This window comes from Mycena indigotica (genome assembly GCF_014461135.1).
Source record: "Mycena indigotica strain 171206Taipei chromosome Unknown Mind.scaff0006, whole genome shotgun sequence".
Lineage (NCBI taxonomy): Eukaryota > Fungi > Basidiomycota > Agaricomycetes > Agaricales > Mycenaceae > Mycena > Mycena indigotica.
The window spans coordinates 713404-730327 of NW_023503005.1; the positions used below are offsets into that span (position 1 = coordinate 713404).

General features: G+C 51.0%; 6 protein-coding genes across 6 annotated transcripts; 2 read left to right on the plus strand and 4 right to left on the minus strand.

The window, feature by feature from the left end:
* Positions 1 to 598: 598 nt before the first annotated feature.
* Positions 599 to 967, minus strand: MIND_00669500 (uncharacterized protein; the record flags this gene model as incomplete). Its single annotated transcript, XM_037363412.1, has 2 exons — positions 599 to 754; positions 806 to 967. 2 exons carry the CDS (start codon positions 965 to 967, stop codon positions 599 to 601), a joined length of 318 nt encoding a protein of 105 aa, XP_037219056.1.
* Positions 968 to 2116: 1149 nt separating this feature from the next.
* On the minus strand, positions 2117 to 3558 carry MIND_00669600 (uncharacterized protein; the record flags this gene model as incomplete). Its single annotated transcript, XM_037363413.1, has 5 exons — positions 2117 to 2164; positions 2210 to 2290; positions 2332 to 2376; positions 2428 to 2823; positions 2872 to 3558. 5 exons carry the CDS (start codon positions 3556 to 3558, stop codon positions 2117 to 2119), a joined length of 1257 nt encoding a protein of 418 aa, XP_037219057.1.
* Positions 3559 to 5670: 2112 nt separating this feature from the next.
* Positions 5671 to 7854, minus strand: MIND_00669700 (MFS general substrate transporter; the record flags this gene model as incomplete). The annotated part of the gene is made up of 12 exons (XM_037363414.1): positions 5671 to 5853; positions 5906 to 5988; positions 6035 to 6133; positions 6184 to 6387; positions 6435 to 6527; positions 6577 to 6743; positions 6791 to 6883; positions 6929 to 7106; positions 7152 to 7234; positions 7283 to 7430; positions 7476 to 7790; positions 7842 to 7854. 12 exons carry the CDS (start codon positions 7852 to 7854, stop codon positions 5671 to 5673), a joined length of 1659 nt encoding a protein of 552 aa, XP_037219058.1.
* A 3097-nt stretch (positions 7855 to 10951) lies between these two features.
* Positions 10952 to 11713, minus strand: MIND_00669800 (uncharacterized protein; the record flags this gene model as incomplete). The annotated part of the gene is made up of 5 exons (XM_037363415.1): positions 11648 to 11713; positions 11488 to 11598; positions 11152 to 11439; positions 11023 to 11106; positions 10952 to 10975 (listed from the first exon to the last, which is right to left on the minus strand). The coding sequence occupies exons 1-5, from the start codon at positions 11693 to 11695 to the stop codon at positions 10952 to 10954; spliced, it is 555 nt and encodes a 184-aa protein (XP_037219059.1). The 5' UTR covers positions 11696 to 11713.
* A 30-nt stretch (positions 11714 to 11743) lies between these two features.
* Positions 11744 to 12571, plus strand: MIND_00669900 (CoaE-domain-containing protein; the record flags this gene model as incomplete). The annotated part of the gene is made up of 3 exons (XM_037363416.1): positions 11744 to 11765; positions 11816 to 12209; positions 12259 to 12571. Exons 1-3 carry the CDS (start codon positions 11759 to 11761, stop codon positions 12569 to 12571), a joined length of 714 nt encoding a protein of 237 aa, XP_037219060.1. The 5' UTR covers positions 11744 to 11758.
* A 289-nt stretch (positions 12572 to 12860) lies between these two features.
* MIND_00670000 (uncharacterized protein) lies at positions 12861 to 15058 on the plus strand (the record flags this gene model as incomplete). Its single annotated transcript, XM_037363417.1, has 8 exons — positions 12861 to 13046; positions 13104 to 13262; positions 13311 to 13376; positions 13420 to 14257; positions 14308 to 14345; positions 14393 to 14511; positions 14563 to 14596; positions 14648 to 15058. 8 exons carry the CDS (start codon positions 12861 to 12863, stop codon positions 15056 to 15058), a joined length of 1851 nt encoding a protein of 616 aa, XP_037219061.1.
* Positions 15059 to 16924: the final 1866 nt, after the last annotated feature.

Below are 16924 nucleotides of genomic sequence, written 5' to 3' on the forward strand. Positions count from 1 at the left end.
GCGCTCATCACAACTCAGCCAGTCACGTTCCCCTTCTCACCACCATGGATAACCACCGTTGGCAACGAACCTCGTTCTATTCAACTACTTCTCTGGCGAGCTCAGGTTTCCAGTAGTAACTTAACGTATCAGTAAGTAGCCATAATCACCGTGCGCCTACTTCCTCAGGCAGTACTTGACTGTACTTCAGAGAAGAAACGAAGCAAATTTACTTATCATAAAGCAGACAACAATGAGTCTACAAAGTGTCCATATGGCCCACAATCCCCTGCACATCCCCGACATCGAATAAACCACGCAAGGCCGCTCTCGGACACAGAGACAAATACTGGTGGATAACCTCCAGGAAGCAATGCGCAATCGCAAGAGAAAACCAGGTCCAGAACAAAACCAAGTTGATTTGGTGTAGGTTAGAAACCGGTCCGCAGCCACCGTAGAGGGCCCGACGCGTTCCTAGGCCGAAGGGAGCTGTTGTGCTAGCCTGCAGTCGCCCAGCCATGATCTGCCGAGCAAAACGGAACACCGCCATGGTGCCCCATTTCTCGGGGAGAGTATGTGGTGCAAGCGGTTGGTGGGCTCAGAACAGTGAGGAGGGAAATTACTTGTGTCGAGAAGGTCCTGGAGACAGGGTGGTCTTGCGCATTTCCCAGCGAGAGAGAGAAAATCGAGTGTGGTTATCATGGGTGCTGCAGATAGGACATTGGCATCTAAGAATTTCGGCCAGGAGCCGAGGATGAAGGTGTGGTGCTGGTCGCTTGACGTTTAGTCAGTCAACGGCGCATAACGAGGTCGAGCAAACACGCACTGCGGTATAAATTTTAGCCGGCCCGGATTTACTCTGGTAGTAGCCTATAGCTTCCCGCGAGCGCGCCGGAAGAGTAAAACTGTGCGTGTCCGTTGGGATACCATAGCGATTTGGTGGAAGGGCAGTGCCTCGACCTAGACCACGTTTCATCGTCGAGGTCATGCAAACTAATTTTCCGCCTCAATCTTGAGCGAAGCCGCAGAATGGGACGTGGGAGGTTGAATGCGAGCCATGCACTAGATGGGATAAGTCAGCAATCCATGTAGTTTGAGGAAACGACCCATGTCCGCGGAAGCCTGAGGTTGCGGGCGTGGATGCTGACCGGGACCAACATGGTCGCCAGTTGAGGATGTTCCGATAGCTGATATGGTCATCTTGGACCCGAAAGTTGTCGGCGGTAAGGAAGAAGTGGACGGAGGGAGAAAGAGAGAATCTTTGATGTGACTGCCACATTCCAGTTCTTGCTTTCTTAGCAGTCTCGCCGTTTGAGAGCTGACTAGTAAGTGCGGGCTTGAGTTCTTGTCATAAACAGATTGAACCTATGTTCAAGCAACGAATTATATTCAGAAACTAAGCACCACCGCTAACTACCAAGGTCAAAGAGCACCACTGGTGACTCTCCGCCCCAACTCTACGCGGACACAGATTTGACGGTCGTTGGCAACAGCATGCCCGATTCTCAATCAAGTCTAGCACAACGTCAAATCAATTCTCAGAGAAGTCGATGACGAACCTGTTCCTGATACCCCCCAACGGTCCGACTCGGTGACCGATTCTCAATCGCAACTCCCAACTCTGCAAGGCTGGACGGTCGACTAGCTGATCGCGGGGCTTGACTATGCCTTCGTTCGTCGCCGGTCGATTCTCAATCCAGACTTGCTGATGCGCTCCAAGGGTCGAATACTGAGATCCGATTCTCGCTTGTGTGTCGCTGTTGGCGTTGCTGACGGTCGGTCGCCCGATTCTCGATTGTGGGAGTATGACGCAAGTGCCGAGGGGAGATTCTTGACCAAAGTTGTACGTTGTCGACCTTGAATGTCGCTCCAGTGGATTTTCGGTGGCAAAAGGACAATGGAGGGCGAGAAAATATGCCCACGGAACACCCAGAAGGCCCAAAGAGAAAGAGAAGTGACAGAGACAGAATTCAAGAAGAGGCAAACACAACTTTCCAAGTCGGCGGTCGCATAGCAATCGCGGGGTTAAGAAGCGCAAATAGTGCGGGCCAGGATGCGGCTCTTGACGCCGGGGAAGTAGGGCGTCCCCTACCACCTCTCTGTCAAATGCTATCGAGTCCTTTCGTATTCCTGCGTGTTAACCGTCGTTCGTTGCATTGCGATTCTCAACCAACCAATGGCATCTCTAGAACGGAGTTAATATCGGATTTGATGAGACTGGCGGACTCACATTCTTCAAGTCGACGCTGCCGTTGCCGCCGTTGCCATCGTCTCCACCATTTAGTCCTCCGAATGGCAGGAATCTGCAAATCTGTAAGTGGGTATTCATGCAATCATGTCAGCGTCACCCACCAAGTAGTATTTTACGCGAAAGACTACTATGGGACCTAGCACGAGCTGAAACAAAACTAAGATCTGAAAAAAAGATCAACGTGGTTAGAGACTGACCATTTGGCGGCTCAGATCCAACGATGTCCACACCGACTTTGCTACATCCATGAAAAGTGCTCTGATTACGCCGATCTCGTCGTATTGGTTCGTTCTGAATGGCTCGAGGCGGTCGTGCATGAACGGAGCGATCACACGAAGGTCATTTGCAAGTGCGTCGAAGAAAGGACGCCTGTCGAGCGCGGGGTCGCTCTCGCGGATGATTATCGAGCAATGCCCCGCCAATAAGGCGAGGATCCAGAGAGTAAGTATGATGTGGATGAGCAGATAAGGACCCGGGAATTGAATAAGGGAGTACTTGAAGATGTTATATGACGGACGCAACAATCGAACGCTGCAGTGCAGGAGCGTAGGTAAGGCGAATGCCATGTGCAGCAGACCGATGACAAGCGATGTCTGGGTATTATGGTAAGAGAAATGTCTTGATGGGACAGGTTGTCTTACCTTTTGCGAGTCGGACTGGAGGATGGACATGACCAAGGGATTGCTGAGGAGCCAAGCAAGCAATTGCCGGAGGCGACTCATGGTCGGGGGTCCCCAGTAGCCTGGCATTGTTCCACAGAGGTAGACAGCCCATAACAAATCCTTGAATGGCGGTAATTTCGTCGCTAGCGACAGAAGGAACCCCAATAGACCAACGTCTGAAGCCATGACGCTTACGACGAGTGGAAAAGGGGGCGGTGTTGGTGTCTTGGTCGAGATAAGCATGCATATAGCATGGGTTCGGACAACGAGGGATATTTCATGTGCTATACCATAGCCGTGGTTTCGAATATAGGCCGTGAAAGTGGATTGCGGGAGACAATGGCCGAAGGCACGCCACAGCTGCAAGCTCTGGTTTTCGACGAGGAGAAACAACCAAGAGAAGCTGTGTTGGATGCTCGAAAGGACTAAATTATGGCCGACCAGGTTGAAACCAATCAACATGCAGGCGACACCAACAGTCCGCCACCATGGAAACCTTATTTGACCATGGAGGAGACTGATGCAGACGCAAATAGCGGCAAGTCCAGTGAGGAGGAGTGAGAGGACTGCTGGTATGGTCGCATCGGAAATATACGGAGCACAAGGAGTCGGAGGGAAGCCATGGGAAATGGTTTTGGTGGGCGTATGGAGAGTATGGGCGGGCATTGCTCTGAACCATTGTGGAATCAAGCATAAACTTGTCCCTAGAAGAAAAATGGAGACTGCTCGTCGAAGAGAGGCAGGGACAGAGGTCGGACTCAAAGGCATGGTGGTATTTAGGCAAGTGGCGACAAGGCTGTCACACTGCACCTGTGACCCTCGAGCTCCAAGATCACAATCATTTCTAATTCGTGACCCACTTTCTTTCCCCTTCTCCCTCCCCTCGGTTTGTATTTCTTTGCATGGTGTGGGCTGTTATCCTGCCATATATTCCCGAACTCAAACCCATACAGGTCTTAGTCTACCCAATGAAACTGCCCACGATTTGGAAAGTGGCCTTGTTCCTCGCGTTCAGCTTCCTCCTGGCTTCCCGTTTCCATGGGCGAGTTCGACCTAACGCAGATCCCGCCTTTCGGCCGTGCTTCGAATCATTCCGTCAAGGGTACACATGCGAAGCTATCCTCGAGGCCGAACTATCTCAAGGAAATCATATCCCCTTGCTGCGCCTCCTCGTCATCTGGCTGCATCTCGTTATATCAAGAATCCTCGACCTCGCCGACACCGTCTGTGCCGGTTTTACGGCCACTTTGATGGTCATTTCATTGGGCTTGATAGATTCGGAGAACGACTGGGCGGATGTGATCTGGAATTGGCTATGGGCGCAACTCGGCCACTGCCTCAAGAAACTTATGGAGAACTTTTGGCAACTGATTCCCCACATCTCCATCTTCCTTGGCGTTTTGTTTCTCTTATTGTTTCTCACGGTGGTGGCAGTATTTCGGGTGATTTCATGGCTTCCACGGCATCCCCATCTACCGACTCACAACCACCCATTGCCAATCATTGTGCTTGACCAAAACAGGATGGACCACTTTCAAGACAACGCCCGGATTGTGCCCGTTTTGCCAGATCGATCCCTTGGCGAGGCGAACACGATGCAGTTGGGGGTTAACGTCGGTCAAGCGGAGGGGAAGCCCAGACTTGTGGGGGACAAGACGAACCAGGAGCATGGGTCTCATGTCCACGACAAAATCGAAGGTGTTCTCGAGCAGTCGTCCAACCATGTCAAGACGGATAACGCTCTCCAGCCATCACCTCTTCGTGCATCGGAAGAATCTTTTGGCAACGCAGAATTCAAAGACACCATACCTGCGCCGGTTCAACCTCTCGATTTTGGCAATATAGTGCCTGCAAGCGATCTTGATCAAGCATTGGCTCGTTTACCAGCTACCCCAAGTCCAACGGAGCGCAAATCAAGAAGCAATGACACACTGGCACCCACTTCTCCTCTGATCTCCTGCGCGACTCCCAGTTCTACCCCAACCTCGACGCCTCTTGCCCAAGATCAAAGCATAATGAGTGTCACGGAACTCGAAAGACCAGGCAACTCGGTTATCATCATGGACTCGACGACTCATCGCGGTTTTCCTAGTCGTCACGAAATGAGTTTCAATAACTTTGCCTTGGCTATCGACCAGGAGTCCACTCCGTTCCACGCCCACGTTCTCGCTTCCTTATCGCAACCGCAGACGTTGATTCGGCTTCCTCTTGCTCCAGCGCTCCTATCTTCATCCCGTTTTAACCGCGCAATGCCATCGCCTCCCCGCCAAGCAAGGTTCTCCGTCCCAACGGGCATTCGAAGACGCTTGTTCTCTCCGGCCACCGCAGGCGAAATGTCAGTGGAACGACAATGGGATCAACAGCGGGTCATGCTGCAGCACACTCCCCTTCCGCCTCGCGTTACCGACTCTTCTTCTGGTTTGCGGCAAAGCACTAAGAGTGACGAGAACTCGGCGAGCTATTTGGCAGCACCGCCGCTCAACGAACAGTCGAATGGGAATGCTGTCGGCGACATTGAATCTGCGCTTCGTCGTCACCTGACGGACTTCCCCTTCGGCCCGATACCGGCGGCCGATATTAGCATCTTCGCTCATTTCCTGAAGGGTGACAGGGTTGCGCTTGCGCGTTCGTTGACAGAGCGGGGCCAATGAATGGGTTTCCTCCCAGTTAGTTTGTAAAATTAGACTTTAGGAATAAGTAGATATGTAGCTCTACACCTGTAGCTTTGTAACGTAGTGTAACTCCAAGACAGGGAATGTTCGACCAAGAAAGTTCATATCATACTGCAGCACGTTTGGATCTCCTGCGAATGTCCCGTCCAAAGCGGTAGAAAAGTAGTGGAATGGGGACCATAGCTAGCGAGACAAAGGCCAGGAGCGACGCGGCCCATCCATTGCCCAGTCCGTGGAACATCTGGACAATGAATAGCGGCATTGCGGCGCCCGCGCCTGAACGGATGACCTTCAAGTTGAATTTGTGTAAGCGGGGCAGGGAATGGGCGGGCCAGACATACCGTTTTGGCTGCAAGTGCTGACGCTACGAAGCCCGGGAAGGCGTCGATGAGGTACGCGTTGGCAGAGAAGTATATGATGACCACTGTAACAAGTCAAATCAACCCCGAAATATCAATAGGTGCACTTACTCCCGAAGCCAAATGGAATACCAGCACTAGCTGGACCAACCCAGTTGCCTCCGCCAGGTGCTACATATGGCGGACTTGTCCACCCAAAAATGAATAGCGCTGTTGTGGCAAGTCAAAAATGTGTTTTTTGTGAGGGACTAAAAACGCACATATTGGCACGAAAGGACTCCCGATCATCATGCCAATGAGCCGGTCTTCAGGATCGGCCCTACCGCCCTTGGCTGCCGCACGCCTCAAATAGTCTTTCTCGAGCCGGGGAGTGACAAGCAGCGCAATTCCGAGACCGATGAGCACAGAGCAGAAGGTGACTCCAACGATGCCGTCGCTGAAGTGGTAGTCCTCGCCAAATACGACTAGGATGAATCAGTTTAGGAAAATCATGTTGATCAGTGGAACATACCCGGGAAGCTGAAGAAGAACGCATAGAGCAAGCCGTAGATCAGAGCAACATAGAGCGACATAAGTAGAAGTATCGGCTCTGTCGCGATCATTTCTAGGACATATTAGAGGAAGAGGCTGATAGTTGGTGCACAAACACTCACGGAATGGTCGTACAAGAGTCTCTGTTAATATTTGAGAAAATGACGCTTTGAACAGTTCTTGCTCTGTGACGATGTTCTCGCGTCCAGTATCAGCACGCAGACGCGCAGCCCGTTTGCGTAAGATGACAGGTGCGAAGGTTTCAGGTATTGTCGCGCAAAGGAGAAGTCTAGAATACCATGAGCAATTAGATGGTGTGGACAACATTACACCAACATGAAGCCCGCGAAGATCATGTTAACCCAGATAATCCATCGCCAGCCGAGTTTCTCGCCGACAAATCCGCCAACAATGGGCCCCAAGACAGGACTATAACATAATAAGCCAAATGACAACTGGAAGGGTAGTACCAACCCGCCATAGGGTGCCGCCGCAAAGAGAGCGATGGCCAATCCACGTTCATTGTTGTCCCAAATGTCGGAGATGGTGCCCCCAGCAAGGGTGAGTGGTGCAGATGCAAAAAGACCACAGAGGAAGCGGCAGACAAGAAGTGTCCCGATGTTCGGCGCAACAGCACACGGAATATTGAAAACTTAAGCTCAATGGGTTGTTCGGAGACCAAGAGAGATGAACTTACTAACGTAGAGTAACGATGGGATGATCCAGAGAGGTTTGCGGCCATAAAGTTCGCTGAGTGGTGACCAAACCAACGGACCGATTCTTTCGAAATGCTCAGCGATAAAAATATGGAAAGTTGGCGAAACATACCCAAATCCGACAACCATAAGAGAGACAGTCAGCGCAGTGACCACCTCGCTGACCCCAAACTCATCCTGGATGTCCTTGAAGTCGCCAGTTATGACAGCGCTGGCGAATGCAACAGAGACCACAGCAAGCGCAACGACAAGGGTGATATCTGGCAGATGATAAGCAACAATAGCAGACACCAGGAGTAACTCACACCAGCGCCACACGGGAGACCAATTCCGCGGGTCGTCTTTGTCGTCCTCCTTCCAAGTAACTAGTAACACTCGTCCCAGCTGATCGGCCTTCTCTGGGTCCAAAAGGACGTGAGGAGGCGCCGCTCCTCGCGATGGAACAGGATGTAGCGCATGGCGCGCGTCGACAAAACCGGTCCGAGTGGAAGTTCTATATTCATCGGTGATACCGCCTTCAAATATGTTGGTGGTTTGGAACGGAAAGCTGAGGTCAGGAGCTCCATCGTCGTGGGTTTTGTTCCGCTGAAGGACGACAATGGTGCTGTTCGCCGAGTTATCTAGTTGAAATTCAGTCAGAGCACGGTGAAAATGTGAGGGAGAAGATGCACCTGAAGTCGACATAGTAGTTTGGGGGGTGGAAAATCATAGTCTGGAATGGACGCATTATATAGCGCGTCGGGAGAGTACTCTGCCCCCTCGGCAGCACGCTACAAAGAAATTACTCGTGCCGTCGCGACAAGCCGGGGGTTGAAGATAAAACCGGACCATGGTGATCGATATCTCCGAGCGGAAAGAGTCGGGTGGCAGTCGGGGGTTGCCGGAGCAGCAAAGCGGATACGCATATACTGTACTGCAGAGTTGACGGAGAGTCAGTGGTGGTGGATGGGAAGAGGAAGGTTCCGTACGGTTCCGTTATATAAGAAGAGTGATTGACAAGATTTGCCTCTGACGTTTATCTGTCTCCTCCTGTGTATATAGACCAAATATCGACGGCTGCTTCTTCACAAGTCCCAGTAGCACAGCTAGCAACCGAAAGCCTCGTAAGACGACCAGTTGTTACTTGGAAGTGTCACCCCTTTTGAAGAGTGTGACGGAGTGTGACGCCACTCCATCCCTCTTGTTTCAGCCCACCATGTACTCGCCCCCATCGTTCAGATCGCAACTCTTTGGTTGCCTCATAGGTCCAATTCACATGCTGCTCTACGGGGCAAGGGTTTCCTACATGTTGTCCGCTCGTCGCCGCTCCCGTGAACTGAACGATCTTGCTGCAGAAACGATTCTGGCCACTGAGATCACCATCGACCTCGAGCCAGTGCCAATCGTCGTCCCGTTCGAACCAATCCCTACGAAGACCGAGTTCTTTAGTCTTCCACCGACATTGTCCAATCATTGCCTGTTGCCAACGCCGGTTAATGTCTTGGCTTTGGCCCTACTCGTCTCTTTCCTCTTCGCGGCAGTCGGTGCATGGCTCACCATTCGCTCCACTCCAGGCTTCAGAACCCCACGATTCCTTCGTCTCTTTCTCATCGTGGCCGCTTGGCTCTTCTTTCCCTTGAGTGGCTCACAGTTGAAAGAAGTCATCATTGATGCCATGGTCTGGCCAATGCGTGAAGTGCCTGGTATTATCGCTTCTTGCGTCCAATATTTTGCTTCGATGTTGGTTTTCGTAACACGAAAGCTAGTATTCAGCGCCATAAGCCATTCGTTATGGGTCTCCGTCATCCTCTCCGTTAGAGCGCTGCATCCATATCTGCCCCCGCGAGATATACTTCCAGCATGGGAGGCATTGGTCGTGTTTACAACACTCTTGGCTTCGCCCTATCTTCTCTTGCTCCCCATTTTCTCTGTTTTGGGGTTGCAGTGGGCCGTTTACCAATGGGGTTCCACTCCAAACTGGCCGCTTTGGCTGTTGACCGTGGGCAAAATACGAGGCATCCTCCACTGGACTTTTGCCAATGTGGGCTTACCATCCAATTGGAATGCCGAGCTGAAACACGTACGTTCTGCACTTCTCATCTCATTCACTTTTCTGATCACCGTTTTCTTCAGGTCATCGCATTCACTACCGTGGTCTATCTCGCATTATCCTTCGTCTCTACAATGCGAAAAATTGTCAAGAACGCCCCTTCCTCGCTCAACAACTTGTGGAAAAGATGCACTCACGATCGTCCTTTGGTTTTGATCTTCGTTTTCTACCTTTGCCTGTCCGCATTTGCGGTGATCACTGCGCTGGACCAGGGTCTCGGAAATGCACGCGTTGGCGAAATGTGGGGGAACGCATCGCATGGATCATTCGGACTTGAACAACTTATGGTGCATCTTCGTGAGCAAGCAATTCCATTCAGAAGCCAACAATACGAAGACCTCGCGCTGCTTGCCTGTGATTTTATTCGCGTTTTGACGAAGAGCTGGATGGTCCTGGGAGTCGTTGGGAATGCGGTATGTTCTCCGACCCATCCTTTCAACAACAGATACTTACTGTTTCTCGACGCAGCTTGCCATCTTGCCCGCTTTTATTCTCGTTGACGGCGACTATGATATCGTAAGTCGCGTCATTTAGAGTGAAAATTCGATTTTACTCAAGGCTTTTAGGTTGGCCTGGCAAAGTTCTTGACTCCTCAAACATGGCATAGCGTGAAGCGGCAATTTCGCCGCCGCCGCCATGCCTGTGCGTCTTCTGAATGATTCTCTCTCCATCGCGCTTACCTTGATTTGCCAGTTCTCTAGAGAACAATAAGGAGCGGTTCGCAAAGTCGGTTGAGAATCGGAAAGCAACGAACGACGGCGAAGAGTAGTATGCAAGAATACGAAGAGACGAGGGACAACAACTTTCGACAGAGAAGCAGGGGACGCCTTCCTTTTCTTGCCTCGAAGAACCACCCCCCGATTTGGAGTATCTGCAACTACTTGACAACCCCGCGATTGCCATACGACCGCCGACTTGCGAACCCATAGAGTTGTGTTGCTGCATTTATTCTTCTTTTCCTCTCTCTCTCTCTTCACCTCTCTCTCTCTCTCCTCTTTTTCTGCCTGGGGTTTCGGCAATATTCCAATGGTTCCAGCACAGACATCGAAACTCAAAGCAAATAACAACTCCCACAACCGAGAATCGCGCGACCGACCATTGCCAGTGTTCCTGAATAGCGGCATTCAAGCGAGAATTGGATTTATCCGACCCTTGGGACCCGCACCAACTGCAAGTCTGGATTGAGAATCGACAAGCATGACGAACGAAGGCGCATTCAAGCCCCGCGATCAACGAGTCGACCGTCCAGCCTTGCGAGAAGGACACTGCAATTGAGAATCGGCAACCGACCGTTGTGGGAGTGGGAACAGGTTCGTCACCGACTTCGTCGAAACTTCATTGATTTCTGACCTGTTGCCAGACTTGATTGAGAATCGGCGAGTACTTTCTCACCACCGACCGTCGAGTTTGTTCACAAACGAAGACTCGATCGAAGGGATGCCAGTGGCGCTCTTTGATCGTCTTCAGTAGCTAGCGATAAATTCTGTCTTAGTAGTGTTGAATCCATTTGAATCAATCGTGCAAAAAGGTCGCACATGCGAGAAAACAGTCTAGAAAGAATTCCATTACTTCCAGCTTACACGCTTTGCGTTTTGGATTTTCGACGACGGGCATCGACACGCTGAACCAACAACTTTTGAAGCCAACTCACGCCGCACCTATGAGATGGACGAGAGCTACTTACGTCGCGGATTAACGAATGCCCAATGTCGCTCTCTGATCGGGGGGTCAAGAACAGTGACTACTAGAGCGAAAGAGAGTACCAATTGCATGATATTGGTCCTGTCCGCTGGCGGGAGCGCATTGACTTGCTCTGGCGTCATCGACAACACGTTGATTAGCATTTGCTGGAAGTGGAATTAGCGAGGGCCAACGGACAGCAAACGGCTTACCCGTTGCTCTTCAGACATGCCAGCTAGCATAGACTCAGGAATGGCAGGCGGGGGAGGAGCCCGAGTTGGTGGTGGCGTTGCCGCGGCAGGTTGTGGATACGCGTTATAGGCGGGGTAAGCACCAGCATTGGGAGGCGTTGGAGTGTGTGACGGGTAATGTTGAGGATATGGCGGTTGAACTGGAGGAGTATTGGTGCGCGAAGAGGGCTGCATGTGAGGGGGGATGGCAGAGAGTGGTACTGGGGCCGGTGGAGCGACGCTAGCCCCACTGTGTGAAGCTAGAGTTTTCTGTGTGAAATTTAGCACTGCAGAGAACTTCTTGGACAAGTTATATACTTGGAAAACGTCGATGTCAATTGCATTCATCGAGACCATGAGAGAGATAAGGGCATAAGCGATGGCTGGCTGGCTGTTGAGCAGTTGTTTCGCTGCTTGAGGTGTCGTTCTCTATTGCAAATTGTGGATAGTGGCACGGAATCCAGAGGATTGTAGCTACCTTGAGTTGGAGCAGCAAATCTAGCAGGTCGCCTTCTGCTTTCGACATCGTCAACAGCAGAGAATCTCTCCATCAAAAAAGTGACACGTCAAAGGTTCATTCACAACTCTCATGCTTGGTGAACGCGGTTTCGTGCAAATATCATGCACTTATGCATTTTACTTCCAGTCGTCGGACTTACGGGAGGTATCGCGACCGGCAAATCATCAGTATCAAACCTCCTCAAAGCGAAAGGCATTCCTCTCATCGACGCCGATGTTTTGGCGCGTCAAGTCGTTGCGCCAGGCACGACTGGGCTGCGGAAGATAGTGGCTTTCTTTGGACAAGATATTCTCTTCCCCGATGGCTCGTTAGACCGCAAGAAACTCGGCTCTATCATCTTCAATGACGAGGCCAAGCGACGCAAGCTGAATTCCATCGTTCACCCGGCTGTAAGACGCGCGATGTTGTGGGAGGTTGTGAAGAATTGGCTGTCAGGAAGGAGGTTCTGTGTGCTTGATGTGCCGCTGCTAATCGAGAGCGGGTTGTGGAGGTTCTATGGCAAAATCGTGGTTGTATTCTGGTGAGGAGTGTACCTCCAAATGTCATACCGCTAACTAAACGGTATGTAGCTCTCCGGAGGTGCAACTAGAGAGGCTGATGAAACGGGACAACTCTTCTGCGGAAGACGCATCCGCCCGACTCAACTCGCAACTTCCCATAACGGACAAGATATTGTATGCAGATCACGTTGTCGACAACTCTGGGTCACCTGAAGATCTTGAAGGACACGTTAATGAGCTGGTACGAGTGCTAAAACGTGACTCAGGCTGGTCGTGGCGTCTGAGCTGGCTATTTCCGCCATATGGAGTTCTGTCTGCCCTGTTAACGCTCGTGTGGAGAGCGGCTTTCCACAAGAGCTTGGAGAAGCGAAAGAACTCGTAGCTTAGAGTCGTAGGTGTCAATGGTGGCTCTCAAAGCTCCTTGGCTCACTGGAAGCCTCGAAGGCCTCTCTAACAATAAAATAATACTTGATAAAGCCAAGGAGGCATCAAAACTGAGTGCAGAACGGCTCAACTGGGGTAGGTCGTTTCTCATCATCGATTATTGCACACACACAAAGCTGACTAGTACAAGTGCATATGAAGTTTTTGAACCTATTCGAGTCTCGAGACTGCATTCGACACCCATCAGGCGGCTGACGTAAGCGTCAAATTCTTTCCTTCAGACCACCATGGCCTCGGGCCAGGAGCATGATGCGAAATTTGCAGCGATTCTAGAAAGATCATATCGCCAGACGGCCGAATTCGAACAACCCATTGTCAAGCCGAGCTGGACTTTTCCGCTCCCCTTTGTTGCCTTTGGAACCTCGGAAGAGTCATCTCGCGGAGAAACCTGCTGGGGTCCTCCTCCACGTACAGTATGTGCCTTGACGTTTCCACTACAAGTTCTCTGATTGAAACTTTTTTGTTTTAAGCTGGCAGAACTCCGAATGTACGCACTTTCTTGGGCGATTCGAAGCAAACCCGACTGGCGTCGAAAGGCCAAGGACGCGACGATAATGGAGAAATGGCGTGAAGAAGCGACGGAGCAACAAATAACTCTTCCTAAATACGAAAAATTGACGAAAAATATGGTGAAACCCGGTCTGTTCTCGTCGTTTGGGGCTTGAACAAATTTCAAGATCAACTTCACCTTGACGGAGTTGGCTGCGTACTCTGAGCTAGCAAATAATCCACTCGGGCTCGAGGTATGTCTTTGTCTTCTTTCTGGGTATCCTTTAATCCCACTAGGCTGGTCCGTTTGACGCAATATGGTATTCTGACAAGCTCATCACCGATGACCTTGCTCAACTGTTGCGAACTGAAGTTGCCAAACTCGAAGATATTCCTGACAGTGAAAAAGACTGGCATCCGGGGTCCCACGACCAAGTTCTTGATCTTGTTCACCCCTCTCTCTATCCCATCATGTACGGCCGAACCATTGCTTCAACAACAAACACGACAGTGGCCGTTCCTTACGAAAAATCGTGGAAAATATGGCTCTCGGACGACATTAATGCGCACTGCTTGTCGGAAAAGTACTCTTGGCTCCCATCCGACTTTGCCATTTCGTCAAATAAGCCTGATGGCGTTGCTGAAGCCCGTCTTGTTTCTCCGTACATCAACAACCTGCACCCGACAACCCATCAACAGCTTTACTGCGTAATTGAGCAGGCCATCGGGGCATTCGTTCCCCTTTTCGAGCGGGTATTGAGTCAAATAAACGGCTCCGAACAAGACTTGCTGCGCGAATGGCAAAAAGACGAGGTCCCTGGTGGTTCGGGCCGTATCAAGGTGAAATATGGCTTTGGGACTTTCATCGGGTTTGACCGCAAGTACGTTGGACTGCGGGTGCCGTGCATTTGGGCCAGCGGAATGCGTGACCGCGGAGAATTTGAGACCAACGACCAATATCTTGATGCTATAGAGATACTTCCCGAGGCACATGAGGAAGATAACGGCGCGTTGAAGAGGACTTTTGTTCCTTACTCGCTGCGGGGCAAGACTATTCAGTGCATTGTCAAACTTGCAAACATCCATTTGACGCCAGAGAACAAGGAGTATGCGGGTGGTAGCTGGCATGTCGAAGGCCAGACATTTTTTTATTCCGTCGTACATATATTTGCTAACGGCATCCAGGCATGCTAAATGAACGCATCGTGGCTTCAGCAATATATGTCAGTCACCTACATGACGGAGTTTCACGAGACTCATTGCCCTGTAGTATTATGACGAGGACAACATCACTGAATCAAGACTGGAATTCCGGGTTACGACTAGTCCTCCTGTTTATCACGAGCAAGACGACGAATTATGTTCAAAAGTTCTGTATGGTATGGAGCGGTCAGTTGGATGTTCTTTGACTCGCTGTCTCTTGCGCTCAACCATTAACAGGGAGACACATTGTCTTCAAAGTTTGGGTTCAATCGTGCGTCTGCTTTCTCATTACTCCGCAAATTAGTCATTGGTCTTGATGTAGGAGACGAAATCTGGGCGTGTGTTAGCATGGCCCAACATCTACCAACACAAGGTTGCACCGTTCAGTCTCAAAGACCCTACCCGCCCTGGTCATCGAAAAATTCTTGCAGTATTTCTTGTCGATCCTTCCATCAAACCGGTCCCATCGGCCACAACCGTGCCTCCCCAACAAAGCGAATGGGCGCTGCGCGCGCTGTTGGAAGCACAACAAGATCCGCGCTCTTTAGTGTCGCGCCTGCCGCTTGAGCTCATCCAAGCAATTTCCGCTGAACTAGAGCAGGTTGAGGGAGGACGGTATTTGGGCCGTCGTGAGGCGCATGAGGTAAGAACCAGACTCATGGCCGAGCGGAAGGTGTTCCTAAAAGCAAGGGAGGGCACAGTCGCGTTGAGTTTTAACATGTGTGAGCACTAAAGTAACTTGTAGCACCTTGATCATCTTGTAAGTACCACTTCTTGTTGTAAATGCCTTGCGCGCGAACTTTTCGGAATGCAAACCTATTGCCTATCCGCGGTCGCTGATCATGACGACATAGAAATTGCCATCCAAGAAGACCAACTTCAGCTTTTTTAACACTCGAAAAACTTGAATGGCTGGCGTTCGTATTCGACTAGACTTCAACAAGACTCGGACGAGTACTCTACTACTACTCACGGTCTATGCCGGTAAGAAGCCGCGTAACTTGATGTGGGTCACACATGTCGACCTCTCGATTTGTCCAAGACCCCATCTATCTCTCGTCCCTCTATGAGCTATGCCGAAGCAACTTGTCTCCCCCAGAAAGTCTCTCCGACGATCTTGAAGCAATCACCACTGAAATGAGGACATACGACGATGAGATAACACAATGCCAGAGACGGCTGGTCGACCTCGGAGCCGGCGAGATGAGGAGGCTGGAGAGTCGAATTAAACAGCTTAATGCTCTTCGTTATTGGTTGGAGCCGATCCATGACGCTGCAAAGAGTCTATACTCCCCCATCCACCAATTGCCTACGGAGATTCTGGTCAACATCTTCCGTTGCGTTTGGACAACCTTTGCCGACGTTCCAGTTACCCTCGAGCGCAACCTGATACCATGTGTCGAGCCACGGTTCAAAGCCTGCTCTCCTATGCTCCTGCGACTTGCATTCGCCCCGCTGCTTACTCTCTCGCAAGTCTGCTTTCGATGGCACCACGTTGTCATGGATACTGCCGAGTTGTGGACAGAATTCTCCATCGTCTGCTCAGAATGGGGTGCAAAGGATCCCCGAGGAAGCCAACAGGCCCTCGAATTGCTCAAACTCGGGCTCGAACGGTCGCAAGAATCGTTACTCCATGTCAAGATTGTGCATTATGTGTCGCCCACCCTGGCGGAGGAGGCTGCTCAGGCACTTTCCATGCTCGGTGCCACGTGTCATCGCTGGAGGACTGCCTCTCTCACCTGTCCCGGACCAACTATGCTTGCTTTCGGCTTTCACAAACAAATGGCTAGCCTCAAAAGTCTCGAAATCAAAGACCGCCGTCACGGCAAAGACCGGTGGACAATCGACACTTTTTCTGTTTTTCGAGATGCTCAAAAGTTGAGGGCGGTAGCTTTTTCCGGAGAGACGTCCTTGCAACAGCTCCCGCTGGAGCAACTCGAACACGTCCTATATAAAAATGTTGTTCCAAGCACGCTTCATCTTGCTTTGGATTGTCTGCCCAGACTTTCGGGTGCGGCCTATATTTCCCTCGCAGCAGATTTCGATCGCCACGCAAACATAAACTTCCATTCCTCATCCGAGATCACAAAGCTTTGGGCCTCCGTTGATACTCATTGCTTCGAGTCCGACGAACTATATGCTTGTGTGAAGCTTCTCAATGTATTGCTCTCCTCTATCACCTTGCGGTCTCTCCGCGAGTTAGTGCTCAAGTGCACTGGCTATCCCACTGCTGTTGTACCATGGCCTGATGCCACCATTCGCGCGCTAGCTGGACGATCGCATTTCAACGCACATCTCCATACTCTTGACGTTCGCCATATGTTCCTCAGTGAGCTGGAGCTGCTTTCCGCACTAACCGAACTTCCTCGCCTGCAAACGCTCGCATTCTCTGATCAGCTTGCCCTGAGGGACTCCGAGCCTACCACGACAATTCTCACCAATGAGCTCATGAGCCGACTCACGGAAACAGTCTTTCCCAAAGAACTTCCCACAGACACACAGACCTCAAATCGGGTCACACATATCCTTGTCCCAGACCTCCATACGTTCAGCTGCGCTACTCAATTGTCATTCGACCACCAGAAGTTTTTCGAGTTCG